The 25305-nt window shown below is 38.9% G+C and overlaps 1 protein-coding gene across 1 annotated transcript in view; it reads left to right on the forward strand.

The window, feature by feature from the left end:
• Positions 1-25305, forward strand: part of LOC133448299 (protein phosphatase 1 regulatory subunit 1A-like) — a 55239-nt gene that overhangs the window by 18144 nt on the left and 11790 nt on the right. The window contains exons 2-5 of the mRNA XM_061726694.1: positions 2267-2327; positions 16085-16122; positions 16229-16292; positions 24409-24591. Of these exons, the coding sequence (XP_061582678.1) occupies positions 2267-2327; positions 16085-16122; positions 16229-16292; positions 24409-24591 (346 nt within the window). The remainder of the gene's footprint in view (positions 1-2266; positions 2328-16084; positions 16123-16228; positions 16293-24408; positions 24592-25305) is intronic.

The following is a 25305-nucleotide window of genomic DNA, read 5'->3' on the forward strand; positions in this document are numbered from 1 at the left end:
TGTTTTTGAATGGTTGGAATTTAATGCTTTTTTGTTTTGTTTTTTTTATCCGATTCATCGATTAATCGAAAAAATATTCGACAGATTAATCGATTATTAAAATAATCGTTAGTTGCAGCCCTAGTTGGATTGCAGCCATCAGTTGGGAGCAACAATTAAAAAATGCACTTGATTTGATCTTGATCTTTGTGTTTGTGAGTTTTTGTTTGTTTGTATGATTTTTTCCCCCCCCTCTCTCCTTTAGTTTTAAGGTACTTGGATTGGAAATTATGCATTAAAATAAAAAATAAACAATTTTACTTTTTTGGCAATTATATTCAGATATCCAGAAATATTAGTAATATTTCTGGATATACTGATGGTGTAATTGTTTGTTTGTTTTCTGTAATTTCAGATACCCTTTTATTTTTCATGCAGTATTGTCTTCGTATTGCTTATTTCTATCAACAGCACACATTCTGCTGAATTTTTTAACAACCAGTTTATCATTCGAAATAAACAAAACTTCTCAGTCAGCAGCTGGTTTGCAATACATTACAGGCGTGATAAAATGATAGACACTTTACCCTCTTGGCAGCCAAAGTCAACGGTGCAGTTTTCATAAAAACGTTCATTTCCACCAGCAGAGCTGTCAGACATTAAAGGTTAAGTGCCCTGACTGCAGTGCTCAGTGAAATGTTATATTCTCTCATGTGTTGTCCTAGAATTGCCCCGGGCTGCCTCTGCTGGAGCAGGTAGGAGGCAGCAGGAGCCTCGGCTGGTAGCCTTTTTCAGCACTGCGTGAGCCAGCAGCGCTCTCCTCCAACTCAGGCATCTTTTCTTTAACCCTTGTGCTGTCTTTGGGTAAAAATGACCCAATTCTTCCTTCCTTCTTTCCTCCTGCTCTCTCATTCCTTCTTCCCTTCCTCTTTTCTCACTTCTTCCTTCCTTCCTTCCTTCCTTCCTTCCTTCCTTCCTTCCTTCCTTCCTTCCTTCCTTCCTTCTTTGTTTTCTTCCGCCCTCCCTCCGTCCCTCCCTCCCTCCCTCCCTCCCTTCCTTCCTTCCTTCCTTCCTTCCTTCCTTCCTTCCTTCCTTCCTTCCTTCCTTCCTTCCTTCCTTCCTTCCTTCCTTCCTTCCTTCCTTCCTTCCTTCCTTCCTTCCTTCCTTCCTTTCTCCCATCCTTCCATCCTTCTTTTCTCCCTTCCTTCTTTCTTTCCTTCTTTTCATTCTTCCTTCCTTCCTTCTTCTCGTCCTCCTTCCTTGACAACAGCACAAGGGTTAAAACCCTCCATCACACAAACAGACAAACTGCTGTCGGTTTGTCCATCGTATCGTTTGTGTATCGCACATTATGTAAAGACTGGTGTGATTTCACAGCTTCTCATGTGGAGAAAAGTCTTGGTCTCATTTTAGTGGTTATTTACAAGGGAGTTTGATGCAGATAACCACTTTAATTGATTGATCCACTTTGTATACCAACAAAAGTGAAATGGAAATAAATGTCCAACATTCTCCTGACAATATTTCACAGAATTGATAGTAGGGCTGGGCGATATGGACCAAAAGTCATATCTCGATATTTTCTAGCTAAATGGCGATACTCGATATATATCGATATTTTTTCTGTGCCATAATTGGGGTTTCACCCAAAGCATTATAGCATAGCATCTCTGTTAGCTTCATTTTTTTCTGAGGCAAAACCCTTAAAAAAACGGCAGTCAGTTTTAATACAAAGCCTCGTGCCAAATGTCACACATACCTTTATTAACAGAGATCTGCACAATATCAAAATGTATAAAACAAATGAAATAAAAATAAACTGCCTGCATATATAGAATAAAAATGCTTCTTGAATAAAATAAAACAAATATCCCTTTCCTGCATAACAATTAAATTAAAATACACTGTGCAATTAATACAATGTAGAGAGTAACAGGCAGACTTTTCCACTGAGGTTGACAGTTGTGCAAATAACAAAACATTTGTGCAAATCTCAAATAAAACATTCAAGTCAATTTGTCACAAAATAAGCTATATCAAAATCATAGAAAAAAAAAAAAATTTAAATCGATATAAACAATATTGTCTCGTACCATATCGCGTTTGAAAATATATCGATATATATTAAAATCTCGATATATCGCCCAGCCCTAATTGATAGTATTTAATTTAACAATGGTTTTTAGTATCAAAATGTATAGTTGCACCTTACTGCCATTCTTGCATCCAGTTGTAATAGATAACGTTGTTTTTGCCATCAGGTTTCACTTTATTTCTATTTTTCCAGATCAGAAGACGCAGACCGACACCTGCCACATTGGTGGCATCCAGTGATCAATCATCACCAGGTAAGACATCCAAGTGCAAACTCACACTTCCATGCTTGATTTTTTACCGATAAAATTCCTCATTTGAGACGTGAGGACACACTACCATCATACCAGTTGCCATGGTGAGGTCGTGCCATTTAATGCTTTTACAAAAACCTTGATATATACAATCAAAATAGAGGAGAATTGGCTGTCCTCCATCTGGGAGATCAGTGGATGGATCAGTGATGCGTAATGGGTCAAAGTGTCCTTGGGTAGGATGTTCAATCCCCCCACTGCTATGACAATAGAAACAAAACCCACTGCAGATAAACTGCATACAAAAAAATCTTTACAAGGGTGAATGTGAACGGGTGAATGAGAAAGGGGGGGGGGGGGGGGGGGTAAGAAAACACAGTGTAGAGCTTTGACAAGTTTAAAAAGGCATTTAATATTCCTCAGAAATGAATACATTCAGCATACTGTCAATGTTTCTCAGCCAAATGTACCTGGCGTCTCCCACCAGTATTGATAACTAATGTCCAGGGGATGTTGCTGCTGGCAGGTCTATTTGTTGCTAAAAGTTGCTAAATTACATGATGCCAGTGTGTGATGATGTTATTGAGTAATTACTTAAAACATTACATAGATTACACAATGGCTTCGCTCAAAACACCTGCCATCTCAGCGAAAACATGATTGGAAATGTGTTCATTTAGATGAGTTAGTATGTAACCAAGTGTTTTTATTTGTAAAACTAGTATAAACACTGCATATTTTTTATAAATACATATTTTTATTTTTAAATAGAACTCATCATAAGTTTATTTTGTCCATATGCATCTTGGTACATAGTAAAACATTTTAGTTGACTGTTTGTATGTGGCCTATTGCTAGTTAACTACCATTATAACATAAAGGTACCAAACTAACTCGGTGAGAAATTATTCAACAATTAAAGCTATCAAACTCATACAAGGTTTATAACGGATGTTTTGGCCTTTATTTACCTATTACCTGGTAAAACTACACATAGTGAAAGATTACAGTTTTCTGTTCTAAGCAGTTTATTGGTAGTTTATGTATCTAAGAGCTAATAACTAGGTGTGTGACGTCAGACAGCGATGATTTCTGTGACTATCTGCCTCTCTGTTGAGCTGAGCTGTGACTATTGCTGCCATAACTCACAATGCACATGTGCAGCTCGGCCGGATGGCAGACCCGTGTTTTTCTGACCGTGTGACAGACAAAAGCATTTTGTGTCATTTTAAGGGAAGATGTGGGCAATTTAGCATTTAGGTCACTTTTCAAAAGTTGCTAAACGTTTCCAAACAAATTTTAAAAGTATACATTTTTTGGTATTGATGTTTTTTGAGTAGTAGAGCCCACTGCCCTATTCTCCATCTTCATTAAATTTACTAACGGGAAAATATGTCAGGTCTAACAGGTTCAAATGACTTGTGTTCACATGATTATTTTACATGTGAGAGTGCTAAACGTATAGAAATCCTGATTAGCAGAGACCCCCCGCCAGGTAGTTCCTGTAAGCCAATCTGAGTACCTCTCCTACTACAAGAACATTTAAAGGTTCCTTAAGGACTCTTTTGTTATTATTCGATTGCTGAGGACCCAAATGCAGGAGAGCAGGAGCCAGGAGTTGCAAAAACCAAGGATTTATTTACAAAAACAAGAACTAAAAGCGCTGCAGAGCAGGATCAACAAAAACCAGGATCATGAAAAACTACGGGGAGACATGGAGGTAGAAACAGTACGGACCGACAGGGAACAAAGGGATGACAAGACCAGATATACACAGGGGATAACGAGACACAACGAGACACAGGTGCAGACAATTAGGGCAAATGGGAAACAGGAGGGACAGAACTGAAACTCAAAAACTGGGGGGGGGGGGGGGTGTGTCAAACCCTGACATCTTTTGCAGTGCCATACCTTGTGATGGAGACACGCATCAATGATCTAGCCGCGTAAAAACTACCTGGAGCCTACACTAATGGAAACTTGGATCACTTATTGTCATATTTACACATGACTCCTCAATTTTTTTTGTATTTTGTATTTTTCATTGTATTTTGTTTAAATTTGTTTGAATGTGGCTCTCCATGTTAGACCCTTCAGCAGGAACAAAGACATTGGATTTAAGACTTTAACCTTTATTAGTGTTGTCCATTTTGCTCATCCTTCCTTTGGTAGCTATTGTTGTAGTTTTGGGTTTGTCAAATCTTTTTATATTGACATCATGTTTTATTTCGAAACCCCATGTCCTTGTGTTTAAGTTTTGTCTTGACACCCCTTGTTCCCATCTGCCCTGATTGTTTGCACCTGTGTCTTGTCAAGCCCTCTGTGTATATCTTGTCTTGTCTTTCTCTTGCTCCGGGACAATCCGTACTGTTCTCCCCATCATGGGTTATGTCACTTTTTTTTTTTTTTTTTTTTTTTTGTCAAGTTCCTTCAATAAACCAAGCTTTTGGGAATCCTGCCGCCTCTGTCTCCTGCATACGGGTCCTACTCATCCAAACCTTGACAGCTATTACAAAAAGCTTTACTGTGCACTGTTGGTGAACAGATTTGACCAACCAGTGAATGGTGGGAGAAAAAGGGAATACAATTTCACTACATAATAGAAACGGTGGTGTCCAAAATGAAATGAGTTGGAGTAAAATGTTAGCATCCATCTGGTATGAATGAAAGAGGTTATGACTGCACTGCAAAAACTCAAAATCTTAACAAGAATATTTGTCTTATTTCTAGTTAAAATGTCTACTTTTTAATCAAAAAAATCCCATTACACTTAAAACAAGACTCATCACTGGAAAAAACAACAATTTTCACCTGTTTCAAGAAGATTTTCACTTAAAATAAGTAGAAAAGTCTGCCAGTGGAACAGGATTTTTTTGCTTGTAATGAGAAGATACATCTTGTCCCATAGGCAGATTTTTCTACTTATTTCAAGTGAAAATGTACTTGAAACCGGTGAAAATTGTCAAATAACAAGTTATTTTTCTGGTAATGACTCTTGTTTTAAGTGTGAAGTTTTTGCAGTGTGAAATACAAGAAGCTGGGAAGCAGAGTAGTAAGTCCTTTAATTCAAACAAATGTATCACTGGCTATCCACAGAACAACCAAAACTAAAAGGAACAAAGAGAGCAAAGTCATAAAACACAGACGAGGCAAAGAAGAAGAATTACCAAAATGTAACCAAATAGAGAGGAAGTGGAAGAAGGGAAGACAAGACAATATATGGTCCTTGGAGGTGATGAGATACAGACTTCAACAAACGTCACAGGTGAACAGAGGAAGTAACTCGCACACAAGAGAAAACCCTTTCAAAGTTAAACAAGAAATCAGTCAATTAAACTAAAACAAACTAAACTAAGAACAAATGCTTCACCAGAAACATCAAAACTAAACAAAGCAGAAGAACCAAGACTCCACTTACAAATCAGCTGATGAAACCTCCAGTCATGAAAAAAGGAAGACACATGAAACTGAATTTGCAATTATTAAAGTTAACATGCACTTAGTCTAAATAAATAAAAAATAAAATAAGAGCTGAATGTTTTTGGCCTGTAGACCAGTTTGCTAGTGTTAACCTTGAGTTTCACTATAACTAGCCAGTACTCAAGTTGTAAAAAAGAAATCAGGGGGGATAGTGGATTTTATCATATGGGGACAGATAATTTGTGCTGATTACAAATAATATAATATATTACAAATAATAGCAGTGACCAAAACACCTGCAGAAATACTGCAGGAATGACATAGCAGCAGTTAAATGCAGCCTTCTGTAAGCTTTAAATATCCACTGGGCTTACATCAAATACATCAAAACACAAAAATAAAAAACACTTTTCTGAACTTATCAATATGACTCTGTCCTTCACAGGATAAGTAAAATGGATCACTGCAAAAACTCAAAATCTTAACAAGATTATTTGTCTTATTTCTAGTTAAAATGTTTCATTTTAGTAAAAACAAATCTCATTACACTTAAAATAAGACTCATCACTGGAAAAAACAACAATTTTCACCTTTTTCAAGTAAATTTTCACTTGAAATAAGTAGAAAAATCTGCCAGTGGAACAAGATTTTTTTTGCTTGTAATGAGAAGATAAATCTTGTCCCACTGGCAGATTTTTCTACTTATTTCAAGTGAAAATTTACTTTTCTTTTAGAAGTTCTGTGAAATGAAGAAATGGTAAAAACAGAACATTAGAGGGGGTAGGACTAGAAAAGTTTTTTGAAACTTCATCCTACACCCTTTCAAACAGGAAATATTTATTTACATATAGATTTGTCTCTTTAATTTTCTTAGTTTTGCTTATGGTTTTCTTTGGGGTTTTTTTCTCGGTATATACATTTTATGTATTCTGATTATTTTGTTTTTGTTTTAACCTGTTTGAATAAATAATTAAATGAAAAAAAAAAACTTGAAACAGGTGAAAATTGTCAAATAAGTTATTTTTCTGGTGTTATTTTTCTGGTGATGACTCTAAATGTTGAAATAGCAGTAAAACCACATTCATTGATGAAATGACATAAGGGATGGAAAGGGGGGGATGGCAGTTTTACAGGGTGGATGATTTGGACCGTTTTTATTTCGGGGGGGATGCCATCCCCCCTCATCCCCCCTCATCCCCCCTCAACTCCAGTACTGACTATAACTATTGTTCAACAAAAGTGGTCTGCTGATCTGATGTTTATGCTTGTAGTTGCAACAGTAATCACAGAACAATAATGTTCAGAAACTGACCTAGAAATAGTATAGCACGCACCACTAGCCGCCAAACCCTGAATTCTTACTGCAATCTGAAACCAAGTCTTCACATGTAAACAGCTGTTTAAAGTGTAACTCTTTAGTTTTCTTCAAAATGTGTCTGTGATTAGGCCGCTTCCCACCACAGCGTGATAAATTGAAGCAAATGGGCCCAACAGCAATCAATTGACTCCAACTGCAGCATGTTTCAAACAGTAAGAGATGCGTTCGACTGCTATGATATCCAGCTCTATTACACAGCAAACAGCCTTCCTGCCGCATTAGAGTAACAAAAACAGCTATGTCTCATCTCACGGGATCTTAATGATCAAACACAACGGCAAAGCTCGGAGGAGTTATCCTGCTGCATGAGTCATCCTCCCTGCCTCTGTTGTACTCGAGTGTGTGTTTGTGTGTGAATTGGAAAAAGCCACTGCAGAATTAAGAGATAATCAACAGGGATTGTGAGAGAGCAGGAATCATTTTCTGATGGTGCAACTAAAACGGGGCTGCTACTCTCCAGGGTATGAATTAATACGAGTCAAGGCATTTCCGAACATAGATAATGAGGCAAGAGAATGCCATTTTTATTAAAAAAAAGCATGGTATCACCATTCACATGGAGATGAACTCAGAGTCAACTTTGATTCTGCTTTCTGTAGTTATTCACATATATGAGGAGACAAAGAGGAAAGTTAAGATGATGTCAAGTGTGGAAGAGATGAATGACAATATGAACAAAGGAAGCATTCAAATGTTTCTTTTTTTATTGTAGTATTATTGTGTGATTCTGGCTTTAAAGAGTTATCACAATTAGTCAAAAAGCCTGTATAGGTCCTAGGGCTGGGCGATATATCAAAATTTTAATATATATCGATATATTTTCAAACGCAATATGGTACGAGACAATATCGTTTATATTGATTAAATTTTTTTTCTTTTTTTTTATAATTTTGATAAAGCTTATTTTGTGACAAATTGACTTGAATGAGATTTGCACAAATGTTTTGTTATTTGCACAACTGTCAACCTCAGTGGAAAAGTCTGCCTGTTACTGTCTACATTGTATTAATTGCACAGTGTATTTTAATTTAATTGTTATGCAGGAAAGGGATAAATAGGGATTAATAAAGGAACCTGTGTGACATTTGGCACGAGGCTTTGTATTAAAACTGACTGTTTTTTTAAGGGTTTGCCTCAGAAAAAAATGAAGCTAACAGAGATGCTATGCTATAATGCTTTGGGGGAAACCCCAATTATGGCACAGAAAAAATATCGATATATATCGAGTATCGCCATTCAGTTAGAAAATATCGAGATATGACTTTTGGTCCATATCGCCCAGCCCTAGGTCCATTTAATCATTTCAAATGTACTTTCATGATTGAATTCTACTAGTGACTTTTTACAGTATATTTGTAAGGAATATCACTCATGTTTAACCAATGAAGAGTAAAGCATCCTTACGGATCCATTTAATGGCACCCATTCTTGGCCATGGTGATGATGACGCTTATAAACACAATATAACATAATATAATCTCTCTCGCAGGGGTTTCATATGTCTTGTTGAATAGTTTGGCCCTTGAATGTTTTGTTCCAGTTGCCCACGTCTCACCAGCACATCCTGGCACTCCGGTACCTGATACAGCCCTTGTTATTCAACACCTCAGCCATCACGGCTTTATTTATGTCCCTTGTCCGTCTATATTCCGAGGTGGGGGTTTCTGTGGTCTTTTATATGCATCGTGTTTCATTGCACGTACCAGCGGTGGTTGTTTAGATTGGAGGACATGTGAGCACAGCCAGAGTATTTGCTCTGAAGGGCACACAAAGGCCATGGTCAACGTATGACTTTTAACTCGCTGTATATTATGTTTCATATTATCAGGCCTCATGTTCCTTTTAGATGTGCTTCTCTTGTTCAAAATATCATGATTTAAAAGCACATGGGTAATGAATGGTGTATAATGTGATCTATTCCTTATTTGATAGGTGAATGACAACACTGTGCCACAATATGCATGTGTTGCACTCTGTTGCATCCTCACTGGTCGCTGTTAATATTAGCGATTTGCATCGCTTTTGTATAAGCTTTGATGCTGAGGTTGATTTATAATGAAAAACCTTTCATTTTCTAAAATGATGGGTTCTATCATGATTGAGTTGTGGATCAGGAATGTTTCTAAAGTGGTCTGAACATATGGGTTTATGGTCTTCTATGTAAGTCAAAACGTTACATTCAGGTTGGCAAAATTAGCCTGTTAGCACTTCCAGAGTCCATGAAGAAGTAAAAGGGTGATGGAGCATTTACGAAGCTGACACTATATGGCTGTATATGTGAAATGTGCTTATGGGTCAATGACGTGACGCCTATATTTTCTGAAAAACAGACTTTTTTTTCAATTCAAAAGAGGTTTAAATGGATTGAAAAAATACCATATATATGACCGACCGACCTGTCATCATCCCACATATGGACTCACTTGAATTTTACAAAAAATACTAGTTATTTGGGATTTTGTTGTCGTTTTAACCGTCAAAATGTCATGTGGTGCGACCGTCCAATCATGACTCTTGTTTTGAAAACTTTTTTTGAAATCACTCTGTTTTTAAATCAATCTTGTGCCCAATCTGGCATGATTTCCAAGTATCTTGTAGTCCTGTGTAAGATTGCAACACATTTGTATTTATATTTCCATCATAATATACAAACAAAGTTTGACTGATGATGTCCATTTTATGATATATCATGTGGTGCAACCATTAAAAAAACAACAATTTTTGTATAATACTGAATACTGAAAAAAAAAAAAGTTGTCAAGATGTTAAGGAAATTAATTTATTTTAATATGAATCATGGTTGCACCACATGACTTTTTTTAAGGCTAGTGCCAATTCATCTTGACAAAAAACTCTGAAATCACTTAATTTAAAATTTGGATATGAATTTATGTGTACACAACATTCTTAATATTTGAACTACTGCAATAGATATTCTTTTTTTTATCATTTTAAAATTGACCTGTTGAAAATCCTTATTTGTCATTGACCCTTATATTACTTTTTTGCTTTTTGCTTAAATTTGTTTTGTTCTGAGTATTTCCATTCTTTCTTACTTATCAAAATCAGTGTATGCTTTTATAATAACTGTAATAGGGCTGGGCGATATGGACCAAAAGTCATATCTCAATATTTTCTAGCTGAATGGCGATACTCGATATATATCTCGATATTTTTTCTGTGCCATAATTGGGGTTTCCCCCAAAGCATTATAGCATAGCATCTCTGTTAGCTTCATTTTTTTCTGAGGCAAACCCTCAAAAAAACAGTCAGTTTTAATACAAAGCCTCGTGCCAAATGTCACACAGGTTCCTTTATTACCAGAGGTCCGCACAATATCAAAATGTATAAAACAAATGAAATAAAAATAAACTGCCTGCATATATAGAATAAAAATGCTTCTTGAATAAAATAAAACAAATATCCCTTTCCTGCATAACAATTAAATTAAAATACACTGTGCAATTAATACAATGTAGATAGTAACAGGCAGACTTTTCCACTGAGGTTGACAGTTGTGCAAATAACAAAACATTTGTGCAAATCTCAAATAAAACATTCAAGTCAATTTGTCACAAAATAAGCTATATCAAAATCAAAACATTTATTTTTTTTTTAATCGATATTGTCTCGTACCATATCGCGTTTGAAAATATATCGATATATATATTAAAATCTCGATATATCGCCCAGCCCTAAACTGTAATGTTATTGTTATCTTTACTTTGACCAAACTGACAGTCACATCCATACTGGTTCATCTGGGTGGTGACCACAGTCGGTACAGAAACATGAATCAACTTCGTGTTCTTCCTTTAGTGCAGCTATGATGGACTCGTAGTCAATGTCACACACCTCACCAAGCGTGTGTGCTGGTGTGAGTCGACAATGGCAGCCACGTCAGTAACAGAATGACACATGGAAATACATCAAGCCAAAATGAAGAACTGAGACAGTTAGATGAACTGAGACTAGCAGAGACAAAGACGGACACCAAATCAGACGCAGAGAAACGATCAGGGACGACATGCTCATTTTTGTGTGTGTGTGAGAAAGATAACGTGCCAAAGAAGAGGGGGATGGGGCACAATACACATCCTGATGAAGGAGAGGAGCTGAACTGGTTCAGTGATGGTGTGCCCCACATCTGACAGAGCCTTGCATTATTAAAAGTGTTGTAGATTGCTCTGCACTGTGCACTGTGAACCCCAAAAGCACGTCAGATGAACAAAGACGACTGAGATTCAGGCTTCAGGCTAAATAATGAGGAAGGGTCTTTATAAGACAGTGACTAATTCAGATCTTCTCTAAGGAAGAGACTGGCGTAAGGGAAGATTTGTGTATTGATTGATGATTCCTGGAAAGAGACATGGAGATGACAGAGATTAAAGAAGACTGGAAGAATAATTGAAATGTTACTTTATAGTGATAAATAAAATTTGCAAAAAAAAAATTTCTTAATGAAATTCTGTTTTGACATTATGTCAGTTGTGCTGTGAAGGTATTGTATTATCATGTGGCCACTTCATTAAAAGCTCTTTAAGGCACACCACCCTCTTTAGTCACTCCATCCATCCATCCATCCATCCATCCATCGTCCGCCACTTATCCGTTCCCGGGTCGCGGGGGCAGCAGTCTTAACAGAGATGACTTCCTTCATCCCAGACACTTCCTCCAGACACTTCCTCCAGCTCTTCCTCCAGCTCTTCCGAGGGGAGTCCGAGGCGTTCCCAGGCCAGCCGAGAGACATAGTCTCTCCAGCGTGTCCTGGGTCTTCCCCGGGGTCTCCTCCCGGTGGGACATGCCTGGAACACCTCCCTAGGGAGGAGGGACATGCCTGGAACTCCTCCCTAGGGAGGCGTCCAGGAGGATCCGGTACAGATGCCCAAGCCACCTCAGCTGACTCCTCTCAATGTGAAGGAGCAGCGGCTCGACTCTGAGCTCCTCCCGGGTGCCCGAACTCCTCATCCTATCTCTAAGGGAGCGTCCAGCCACCCTGCGTAGGAAACTCATCTCGGCCGCTTGTATCCGCGATCTCGTCCTTTCGGTCACTACCCAAAGTTCATGACCATAGGTGAGGGTAGGGGCGTAGATTGACCGGTAAATCGAGAGCTTCGCCTTTCGACTCAGCTCCTTCTTCACCACGACGGTCCGGTACATCGACCGCATTACTGCGGACGCTGCACCGATCCATCTGTCAATCTCACGCTCCATCGTTCCCTCACTCGTGAACAAGATCCCGAGATACTTGAACTCCTCCACCTGAGGCAGGACTTCTCCACCCACCCGGAGAAGGCACGCCATGTCAGGGTTTGACATTTCCCCCAGGCGGAGAAAAACATGCGCTGGTTCGAGGAGGAGGAGTCCCCCTTCCGGGGAACACGCCTGGCTCGGGGTGGGCCCAGGAGCCTTCAGGCTCAGGGGAGACGACAACGGCGTTGGCGTCGGCGCCAGCCCCAGCTAGCCTCTGTTCTGGCGGTGGTCCTGGGCGCATCGTCTCCTGTGTCGGCGGTGGTCCGGGACGCATCAGCCCCTGCTCCGGTGATGGTCCTGGACCTCCCGCAGCCAGCGCCACAGACCCGGGTTCCCCCTCAGCCGGCTCCTCGTATCCTGTCTGCCCCCAAGCCAAGTTCTACGCCACAGCCAAGTCCAAGTCCCACACACAGTATCGCCGGTCTGCCCGGCCCCGTGGGTGGCCGGAACTTTGGCCGTGTGTTGGCCTGGTATTGATTGAAATGTTTTATGGGTAGTCTTTCCTGCAAGAATGTCTTAAAGTGTACAGCAGTACAGGTCAATGTTGCAGCATCTACTGTTTCAAAATTCATCCACATTCTCCATTTGGTACGAGTCAGGACTGCAGCCAGGCCAGTCCTTTACCCAGACCACCTTTTTCATCATCATCCCGTTTAAGATGTTCTGCATGTAGTTTTGCATAATCTTAACTTGCACAAACTAAAGACCAACAACTGTTCTCCTGGTCACTCCCGATTGAAGGTGCAGTGGCATACTTGCAAGAGCTGAATTATAGTTATATAATGCATATTTTTCAATACGATAAACGAATATAGAAGATTGATGTCTGCATGACATTTATATTTTAAAAATTATTGTAATTGCTGTCAAAAAGGTCACCATTTGTTTTTTTTTCTAAAGTGTCTGCGTTGCACGTTTGTGGTTATTAGTGAAGACTAATTACTGAACAGGAAATGAGAGGGAAGAAAGGTCAGATTGGAGGCCGAACCATTAAAAATCCCAGGAGCATTAAAACCTCTGGGCAAGTCCCTCAAATTAGATCTGGCGGCCATCGGGGCACCTTGCATTATTCTGTCTCTACTCAGGGTGAGATAATGAAAAATCGCACACCTAAAAGTGTTGAATATCACCTGTTAGGCAGAGCCAGGCTGCCAGCATCCACTTAGAATATTTTCACTGAAATCTCAGACCACAGACAAGGAAGCCTAGGATAAACCTCTGCCGCTGTAGCATACAAGTCTTATTGTGTAGTATTTTTCAGTTTTACACTGTGATGCCAAACAGTTGTGTTTCTGTTAAAATGGATCATATCTGCATCAGAGGTGCATTTTGTAGCTCTTCTGTTTATGCACTTTTAAAAATTGAGGGGTGAAGGAGGTGTGATTTTTCATTTGAAATGAAAAGACACAAATGCACACACTTTGTTCTATAGAAACAGAAAATAAAAAAATGAAGCAAGTGCTTGGATGCGAGTCAGATTAATCTTTATTCTCATGTGGCTTAGTATCAGTCAATGCTCTGGGAATTGTGGTGATAGACTGCTGGAAAGAGTTTTTATTGCCTTTTTCTTTCATTTTGCTGCACAGTGAACATTTATTTATTTATTTATTTATATATATATATATATATATATATACATACATACATGGATATACAAGGATGAAGAGAGTACAGAAAATGGATGGATGGATACAATTATATATATACACAGGACTGCCTCAGAAAATTTGAATATTGTGATAAAGTTCTTTATTTTCAGTAATGCAATTAAAAAAAACAAAAATGTCATACATTCTGGATTCATTACAAACCAACAGAAATATTGCAAGCCTTTTATTATTTTAATATTGCTAATTATGGTTTACAGTTTAAGATTAAGATTCCCAGAATATTTAATTTTTTTGAGATAGGATATTTGAGTTTTCTTAAGCTGTAAGCCATGATCAGCAATATTAAAATATATATAATAATAATAAAAGGCTTGCAATATTTCAGTTGATTTGTAATGAATCCAGAATGTATGACATTTTTGCATTACAGAAAATAAAGAACTTTATCACAATATTCTAATTTTCTGAGACAGTCCTGTATACATAGTATTCGTACTTCTTTCTAAGATGATGGAGAAGCCAAACCAGGAACATGAAGAGTTTCTAATCTTGAACATGTACATTAATTTAACCCTAACTATATTTTTCAAAATAAATAAACTTGACGATGTATAAATATAAACCACAGAGAAGCACATTTCACAATCTCCTCCTCCCTTCTTGTAAGCGTATGTTTCCAAATCAAACTTTTGTATCCTCGTCATGTTGTGGTAAGCCGTAACACTCATGCTCAAACTCTCGCTGCATCTGCCATCATGTAGTGAGACACAACAAGTAATAAATTATCAATGTTGTGAGATATGGAGACCTCACCACAGGAGCTAATGAAGAAAAATAGTCATAGTTTCATTTTTTTTGCCTTTTGTGTAAAAACAGTAATGTATTGCCTTGTAGACCAACATCAGTTTTACACATTGTGTGTGTTATATTTTTAATCCATTTTCAAATAAAAAAAAATCAGTCTTCAATACAAAATGTTTGAGATAATATCTCTTTTTAAACAAATCTTATACTCAAATAACTAGCTATTGATGACGATGAGGACATCTAATGTCCTCATCGTAATATAACTACGCCATCACATCTTCCTGGATCAATCGTCTCGTTTAGCAAAACACTAGTCGCAGTTTGAGACACTGAATTTGGACGTCAAGTGGTAGCAAGATAGAAGATGGGTCTGTCAAGCTTCATAAACTGTCAGTGAAATAAAGGACTCTTCATGATTGGCCTATAGCCTGGAATTGATTTTGAAATAAAATCAATAAACCCTCTGGAAGAGGCTAAAAAAACGAGACTGTTTCAAGCAACTCTGTAAACTCTGTTTATGCAAAGATGAATCCTTCTCAAAATGATGAATTTTATGGATTTTAAGCAGTTTTTATTATATTCACCTCTGGGATTATATTAGGTGCACTGAGGAAATTAAAAACGGCAAAGTACAGAGACAGCACATCACAGAATGTGGAAAAGCCTTTGGATACTTTTAAGTAAGAATATCATATGCACATATTGGCACACATGCACCCTCACTTGGAGCACACACACATACACACTAATATTTCCAGCGCCTAGGGATGCTGAGGTTGCCAAGCAACGAGGTAGTGTCCTAGAAAAAAGTTTCAAGTCTTTAATATAAATGTTTGAGTGAAAAATGTAAGATTCTCAGTTTAATAAATAAGATCATCGGTTTATGCTATTAGTTATCTTTACTGATGCAATAACAAGGAGTGCTTATAATGTTGAGGAAAAATAAAGAAGTTTTTTGTTTTTTTTCCAATAATACTGGGTATTTTAATCTGCTGTATAAGAATACAGCACAAATGAGGATATGGAGGATATATAATTAGCAATACCATCCACAGAGCTGGTTGAAAGGGGAAAAACATTTGAGTGTCAGTTAACCATCTGGCTAGAGGTCACCTTTCACCCGCCCTGATGGCAAAGTCTGGGCTCACAGCGGCCGCCGTGCTACACTGGCAAACTACACTGATGAGACTGAAAATGTTCAAAATTGTACTGTATATGAGCAGTATAAGAAACTTTTGCTTGAGTTGATGAAGGTTTCAGTACTAAATGGATTGTCTGCTTTGTCACAGAAATAGACGAAGATCGCCTCTCAAACCATTTGTACAAGGTAATCAAATATATGCATGCTCTAAAGGCATTATAAAAATATAATTGAATATTGTATATGATGTGTTTATTTTTAAGTTGACTTCATTCTTTATTTCATTTTCCAGGCAGCATTGCTGAACTCCCCTCGACAACGGCGAAAAGGACAGAAGGGAACACCTACGATGAAAGGTAGTCTACCATAGTCTACTAAGTATACTAGTATAGTGTATACTATAATATTGTTGTCTAGTGTTCTATAAGTTAATTCACATTCTGGGAAGTAATTTGAATTGAACTGCATTGAATTATAAGTATGAGTAATATTGATATTTATGTGTTTGGTGACCTTTCTTATGCCCATACTTGAACATAGATCTTTTTTTAGGGCTCGAGCACTTACAGAGCGAAGGCCCTATTGTATCTGTAGGAATTTTAGTTTTTCTCCTCGTTTTTCTTCCGACGAAAGGAGGGCCTTTTTGCCCCCCTAAACGTGCCCCAAAAGTCACCATATTTTACAGGCAAGCCAGGCTTGGCGAAAAATTTGATATTTAATGGTTTGCATTAATGGGCGTGGCCTAATGGCTCAACAGCGCCCCCTAGAAAACTTCGTGCCTCAAGCCCCACAATACAGTTTGATGTACATGCACGAAAATCGGTACACACCTGTATCATGTCGCAACTTAAAGAAAAGTCTCTTGGCGCCATGGCCGAAACCGAACAGGAAGTCGGCCATTTTGAATTAATCGTGTAAGTTTGGCACAATTTATGCCATTTCTTCGGCCGTTTCTTCGCCCGAACCGTAACGTGCACCCAGGTGTGTTATACATCAAAATGTGTGTCTCGGTCCTGCGACTATGGGCATTACTTTTCTAGTCAAAAGCGTTACCGTGGCGACGCTAGACACCAAAAAGCGCGCCCCCCCTTCATCTGATTGGTCCATATTTGATATTTTTTGAATTTCAAGATTTTGAATGGTTTGACTTAAAGACTCGTGGGTGGTGTCGTCGGACTTGGTTTTGAGTCCTTGAAGATAATTGGCATTTTTTAACCCCGCCCCTTCTTCTGATTGGTCCATATTTGATAGTTCCTACTTTCTGCAATAGCCTTTGAATGGTTTGACATAAAGAGTCATGGGTGGTGTCATCGGACTTAGTTTTGAGTCCTCAACCTTTATTGGTGAAAGTTGCACGCGCGAGGGCCCGTTCATCGCTGCTTGCAGCTTTAAGTTTATTATTTCTCCTTTTTTTCTTCTTTGTATGCAGCTCCACTCACTCTCTTTTCTTTTTTATGTATGATACAAATGTATATTCTATATCTCTTAACTGCACAGCTCTCTGTCGGTGTGTTTTCTATTGGTGTTTTGTTGGCGTATCATCACAAAGCCACATTCCTTTCATACCGTCAGCAGCTGCTAATTTAGTGCTATTGTGGTCTCTCTAAATGCATCCAAGACACTAATGTGGGTATGGCTCGTACCCTGGTATGATAAACAGACGGTACTCCGTCTAAAGGTCAGCAGATGGTATAGCATGTCATGACTAAATAGTGAACAACAGAAAATAAACAATCCATCAGAGCACTTATCCAGGAATGCAGCATTTGGGAACTTGGAAAAAGACATGGCAACAGACTGCAATGACAACACAATCAAGGAACTGAACTAAGGAATTAACTCATGCAAATAGCAGGTAATTAGTAAACATAAATTACTTTGAAAAAAAAAAGTTCACAACCTCAGATGTCATCATTGTTGGAATAAAATGAGAGCAAGAGAGATCCATACGGGCCAACAGCTGGTGACAGGAACAACCTGCTGGCAGAACAAGAAGACGAGGCTAAAGGTTCTGAAGTATCTCATTGAGTACAAACGACTCAAGTCCATCTTTAATAGCTCAATCACCTACTAAAAGTGTAGTAACACTAGGTTGAATAGAACTTTATTAATCCCTTGGGGAGGTTCCTTCAGGGAAATTAGAATTCCAATCTCTTTTAAACTCCAACACCCAGAAGGAGATAAAATGCAACAAAGCGCCTTACAAGAGGTGGTGAACATGTCGTCAAATAAATCTGTAACAAATGTTTTAGCAGCTATAAAGGTGAGAAACCGGAGTGAGCCGGGCAACACAATCAGATCTGTAACGTTTGCTGCTTTTTTATACTCAATATTGGATCATTTTCTTTGTTTCAAAAAGAACATTTCCAAGTATGAAATGATCATTGTTTGTTAGTATCTCAAGCCAAAATTATCGGATGAGCATTATCGGTGCAAATAATTTCAGTCTTTACTGCTAAATCTTAAACTTGGAGCCAGAGGCGGAGCAGGGGTCCCAGCCCAGGGAGGGCGAAGCATTCTAGATGGGCCCTTGTGGCCTAAACATCCCCGTTAAAACATAATCGCTAAAAAAATGCCACAGATCAGCGTCTCTGACACAAAACCACAGCAGCAGGCGACACAGTCAGAACCATTCACATGAGGTTCTAGCACCATGGATTTTGCTAGTCATTATGTCAAACCTAATTATAAGCCTAATGCAGATGTAACGGTTACCAAAGGTAAGTATATAGATGATATTTATTGAACCAGTATCAGTAAGGTCTAGGAACGACTGAAGAGCCTGAAAACCTGTGTCAGCAGAATTACCACACACACAACGGAATGGTTTGAATTCAATGTATTGTTCACAAAATAATAAAGATGAGTTTAAAAACCCTGCCTAGCTAAGCCGGCTTCCTAGTGTGCACAAATGCACAATAAATGGGCCCATAAAAATAAATAAAATAAAATAGAGGTTCCTTCAAAATAAAGAGTTCAATGTCCAATGCGTACTGCTCCTTTAGGGAAAGAAGCAAAGGTCTTCTTGTGCATGAGTGTGTGTTCTTTGATGTCTGTGTTTGAACTACCCGGGTAGATTTTGAGTGTTAGTCTTATCTGTCTGTTAATGAAGAGGGAATCGACGATGCTGTGCTCTGCAGATGGATCCTGCGGCTGGCCACACCGCGTTGCTGCTTCCTCCACAGTCAATCTTCCATTCAAACTGGCTCGCCACTGAACATTAAGTTCAGATCCCGCTCGACTCGGTCTGGGTAAAAAACCAATCTATGCAAACAGCGAAGAATGCATGTTATAATATAATTTTCTCTCTATCGATCTCCTTAAATCATCACTATCATTAACATTTCCTCTCTTAGTATATCAATCATGAAAGATACACACTGTCTAATCATTGCAAAATGAATAGAATTACATCACATCACACAAGATATCCCAGTGTCAATTAGCTGCAAATCATGCACACCAAATCACAACATTCACTTCAACATGTAAATGAAATATAATATATTTAAACTTACTATTTATATTTTTAACACATTAAATATATTTATTCTCTTTTAACAGTACTGTAATTGTAACATATATTTAATTAAACATGGGCCCTTTAATATTCAGCCCTCTTTTAACTGTTAGGAGGGATCAAACAGCCATTATGTATTCATTTAAGCATACGCCGACGGCGTAGGGTACGCAGCGACGCACACCGCACCGCGACCCTACGCCGTCGATTAAACGCAGAACCATAATTCAGGCGAAGCTGCAGTCTGTCTGCGCTGATCACTGACACACCGGGTCGGAGCGGATTTGGTCATGATGTTTAACCTGTGTTTTGTGATTAATAAGCACGGTTTTTAATTGATTTTCGTTGGATCAATGTAGCAAATAGAATCGTTGGGACCATCCAGTTCCTCACCCATCAGTTACATGTTTCACGTGATCAGTTCAGGTAAAACGGCAGTCAAATCAGCAAAAATGTCAGTTTGCTGGATGAAATATATTAATTCCTGATAAAATAAGTTTGTTAGTGACAGCTCTGCTCCTGTACGCATGTGAATGAGTGTACATTTGTGTCTACATGAAAGTACAATCTGCATTGAGGGTTCTCGCTTCGGGAATCCCGGTCTGTGATTGGACGACGCCTCGGCGTCGCCGCTGCTCATTTGCATAAAGTTCAGATTTTCCAACTTTTAAATTGACAGGACGCTCCCGCCGCCCGTTTTTCATAGACAATGAAAGGCAGCCAGACGCCTATGACGCCCGTGACGCTGTCAGTGTGAACGCAGGGTTAGTGAACCTTAGCATGACAGTGCACAATTAGCTCTCGGCTAGCGGGATTAGCTCGGTGCTAACGTAATTAGCGATCTTTTTACACTCATTCATCACAACTAAAATGATATGTATCTGTGTCTGTGTAGTCTCTCGTACTTTCGGCGACAGTATCACAGCTCCAATTGGTTTTTATTCATGAATCAAGAGTAACAGTCACAAGGAGTCCTGATAGCCAAGATGGCGCATTAGCATTAGCATTTCTTACCGGAGCTAAGGCCTGCTAACAGAGGCTCTCCATTCCAGCTGAATCCTCACACAATGTAACACCCTGGCGAACAAATAACTTGTTAACAGTGTGTACCAGGCGAATTATGGTGAATTTCTGGTGTGAGGAGTGTTTATTCGTTACCGGGAGTTCTCAGTTTGTAGCTGTGTGCTCTTGGCAATGACTTCTGCCGAAAAGAGAGTGAACACAGGCTGACCGTTTACTCATAGCGGACGCGCCACCCTCTGGTCGGCTATGGAACTGCACCGTTCCACAACATTAAGTTCTGAAACCCAGGTGGGTTACAGAAGCTTTATGATATAAGTATCAATCTGGAGATAAAAATCAAATGACATCCAGTGATGTTTATGGAAGCCCATTTCCGCCAGTAAAAGAAAAAAATAAGATGAAATCTTAGCCTTAAAAATAAAAATATCCCCACGGTAAGTCATAATTATGACATAAAAAGTCATAATTTCAACTTTCTATCTCATAATTTCGACTTTCTATCTCATAATTTCGACTTTCTATCTCATAATTTCGACTTTCTATCTCATAATTTCGACTTTTTTTTCTCATAATTATGATTTATCGTGGGGATATTTTTATTTTTAAGGCTAAGTTTTCATCTTAGCCATAGATGTCGGATTCGCTGAGTAGCACAATTCAGACACGTGTTCAACCTACACGACAACAGTTTACAATGTGCGACGACTTGTATTTAACACAATCAGACACGGCGGTCAAACAGCAACAAACAATATAGGTAAGGCCATATATCCAGCATTATGACAATGTTATCAGAAATAATTGATATTATGACAGCTTACCAATGGTGGTTTCATCCAGTGATGGGCAGAAAACCACAACAAAAAATATTTCCATCGGGGGGAGGGAGGAGGGAGTAGCACATCGAACGATCCAAAATGCAAAAACTTTAATTTTAAAACTTTTTCAAATCCGAACCCTTTCCAAACCATCAGCCGGTTCTTCACCTTTCAATCACTATCAACGGCGAAGTCCCTCTGGATTGAGAGATAGTCTGGCCTCATCCATGCAGCCTCATCCTTCAAAAGTCTCAAATTCAATTTTTGCTAAAATAAGGCATTTCAATGTCTTAATTTGTCTTAAATCTCAATCCAAGGGTCTTCATTTTACTCATTAAAGAGTTTATTTCATCGTTTTGAGGAGAATCTCCTGCGGATGTTCTAAATCTGTGTTGCCAGGTTGGGCAGGTTTCAGCCCAATTGGGCTGAAAAATATATATTTGGGCTGCTTTTCCTGGTTTTTACTAAATATTTAGGAGAAATTATTAACAAAAAAAAAGTTTCCATTATGGCAGAGAAAAGTAGAAACTTACACAATAAACTCACTGATAATATATTTGCTTTAATATACTCAATTGTAGTAGTTTTTGTTTGAAGCCTGAACTTTTTTTGGGGTTATTTAGTAATGTGAAGATGAAATGTATTACGCATTTAATAATTTATGGTTTTAAAGGAGCTTGAGGCTCCTTTAGCTTTAGTGCCTAAACATAATCAGGAAACGACACTGTCTAGTCTTAAAGACCAGCAGTAATTATAGAAGGGTAAGACATCTGCATCTAGCTTGAAGGTAGAATGTAGGGTCATGATGGGGGATGATGGATTCTTCAGTGGAAATACTGTACAATGGAGAGCAATGTGGATGGACCAAAAAGAACCTGCAGGGTCTTACAGTTAAATGTCATATCACATGACATTGGCCATGTAAGCAGTTACATTTACTTTACTTTTATTTTGTTGTTTAAAGGAGCATGAGGCTCCTTTTAAGAAATGAGACTCTCTAGCGCCACCCTTCGTCACGACGGCCGTTGGGGGTACTGCAGCCAACAGTGAAGCCGGCACGGGAGAACGGGGAGAACGTGAATGCAGCGTCATGTGACGTCACATCCACAGGACAGCGCGGGAAATTTGGGCCCGAATTGCAGCAGATTTTGCAGCACACAGCCTGTTCAAGGCAAAGGAGAGATACACTAGAGGATCATTCTTTTTGGTTTGGAACGTTTCATCTGACATTATTACTAGAAAACTTAAAACGTATACGGATTTCTTTCATAAATCCTGCCTCAATCCTGCCTCAAGCTCCTTTAACAGAGAATGTAAGATTCGGGCTGGTTTTTTTTATTAATTATTGGGCATTAATATCAATATTACTCATACTTATAATTCAATGAAGTTCAATTCAAATTACTTCCCAGAATGTGAATTAACTTATAGAACATTAGACAACAATATTATAGTATACTTCGGGGGTCGGCAACCCGCGGCTCTAGAGCCGCATGCGACTCTAGAGCCGCCCTTTAGCACCGCCCTAGTGGCTCCCTGGAGATTTTTAAAATTTTTTTGACCTTTTTTTCCTTTTTTTCTTCTATTTTTCTCTTTTTTTCCTTATTTCTCTTTTCTTCTTTTTTTTTCTTCTATCTAGACATTTCGACTTTTTTCTCGACATTTCAACTTTTTTCTCAAAATTTTGACTATTTCCTTGACATTTTGAATTTTTTCTCAACATTTAGACGTTTTTCTCGACATTTCGACTTTTTTCTCAACATTTCGACTTTTTTCTCAACATTGTACTTCAACATTAATCTCGACATTTCCACTTTTTTCTTGACATTTCCACTTTTTTCTCAAAATTTTGACTATTTCCTCGACATTTTGACTTTTTTCTCGACATTTCCACTTTTTTCTCGACACTTCGACTTTCTTCTCAACATTTCACCTTTTGCCATTTGCCTTCAATCTAAGGCTTATACAAGACTTTTCATTTTTTTGCGGCTCCAGACATATTTGTTTTTTGTGTTTTTGGTCCAATATGGCTCTTTCAACATTTTGGGTTGCCGACCCCTGGCCTACGGCGTAGGGTACGCGGCGACGTGGAACCATAAATCAGCCTTAAACAGACAACATTCGCTCACGTACCTGTGCATGACAGGCAGACACACACGGGGAGAAGGGACTATTTATTTTATTTTTATTTTTTAAACAACTTTATCCTTATGAACGCAAGTGTTATACAGTCCAACTTTCTTTATTTTATTCAGCACACTTTTTTTCCCCTCTTGGGCGTGGGCCCCCACGCAGCAGTGGTCCCGGGGCCCCCGCCCCCTCTGCTCCCCCGCCTGCTCCACTAGTGCTGGGAGCCCATCACTGTCAGATGTCCTTCAACAACAAATCACTTTCTTTTTCTCTCATCAGAAGTTCCTGTTTTTAATTTTAAAGTCAGTCAGTTTGAAGTACGAGGGGTTATGCACATTTTAAAGACAGCCTGAGGAGCAAACATGAAAGAAAAAGCCTGCAGGGTTTCAGGGTATGTTTTTATATAGGTTTCTGTGTTCAAAGCAGAGTAAATCCTTTTTAAATGAACAATCTCCAGGGATGCAAATGGCTTTCAGCAAAGTGACGGCAGTAAAATGGAGAATAATTTCCAATAAAGATACTAAAACCGGTGAGCAATAATGAGAGAGTGTTTTGGCAATGTTTATTTTTTGATAATTTTAACAGCCAAACCGGTCTGAGGGCAATATTCAAACTCTTAGAGGAAACGTAGGCGTTGATGAGTGTGCTTCCCAAAGCACGGAGAATAAAACTGTTAATTTATGGCTGGGGGACGATAGATTAAAGAAACAATTTCCTAACTCCGATGTTGCCTGTATTTTCATGAAAGCAATGCAAGTTAAAATTAATTTTTGCCAGCTTTAGTTGAACTCATTTTTATGTAATGTCGCATTTTTCTCTCCCCACAATGACTTTGTACGTTTTAACCTAATCTCTTTAAGTGTTATAACAATCCTATTTATTTCCCCAACTACAGCAGTGTTCCTTCTCATGAATCTCTCTCTTATTCAACTTTTTCTTTCTCCCACTCTCAACTCTCTTACTTCTTCCATCCCTCCCCAGAGCTGCAGTTCATGGTGGAGCACCACCTGTACCGGCAGCAGCAGGGAGCCGGGGACGAATGCTCCTCGGAGAGCTGCTTATCCGACAGACCCAGCCCTGACTCTGTTCCCGCCGGAGAGGAGCTCCCACACGATGACGAGGCCACTGCAGAGGCCTTTGAGAAGCTACGCTGCCAAATGGAGGGTATGTTAGGAGTAAAAGGAACTGAATGAAAAACACGTTTTCTCTTGCTTTAACATATATAAAATGGTCTTCCCTCAGCCAACTCAGAGAAGGAGGAAAGCAACAAAATGTGTCTGTACAGCCGCCCGGATGAGCCGTCCAGTCTGATGTGGATCTACGAGCCGTCAGATTCTGCTCCCGTCGTTACGTAACCAAAATGCGATTTACATAGGTTGGCTTCCAATGCGTGAAACCACGGCCACAACTAACTCCGCCCAGGCCCCCGGTCTCGCACTCAGAAGGCATGCCAATTTTTCCCAGTGGCCAGCCGCGGTACTGCAACAAAAAATCCCATGGGGCCCAGAAAGCTTTTTTCCCATAGACCGCAATAGTAAAAGAGAAGCCTCTAAAACTGTTCACAGGAACCTCCAGCTGTAATCACCGGCAATTACTAATCTTTGTATTCTATATTTTTACGTCATGGACTTTATATCCGTCAAAAATGTTTTCTAACGGCCAGAGCGTGACATCACGGCTGTGTCCGTGCACTCCATGGATGTATTATATTAATACATATTATATAATTATATTAATACATTAATAATATATGTAATAATATACATTAATTAATATATTATATTAATACTCGTTCTCATTGCCCCGGGGCATGATGGGAGGCCCCAGAGTATCATGGCAGGTGACTCAACTGCGCATGCTCTATGGGCCCGTGTATGC

The sequence above is a fragment of the Cololabis saira genome, chromosome 8 (genome assembly GCF_033807715.1).
Source record: "Cololabis saira isolate AMF1-May2022 chromosome 8, fColSai1.1, whole genome shotgun sequence".
In the NCBI taxonomy this organism is placed as follows: Eukaryota; Metazoa; Chordata; class Actinopteri; order Beloniformes; family Belonidae; genus Cololabis; species Cololabis saira.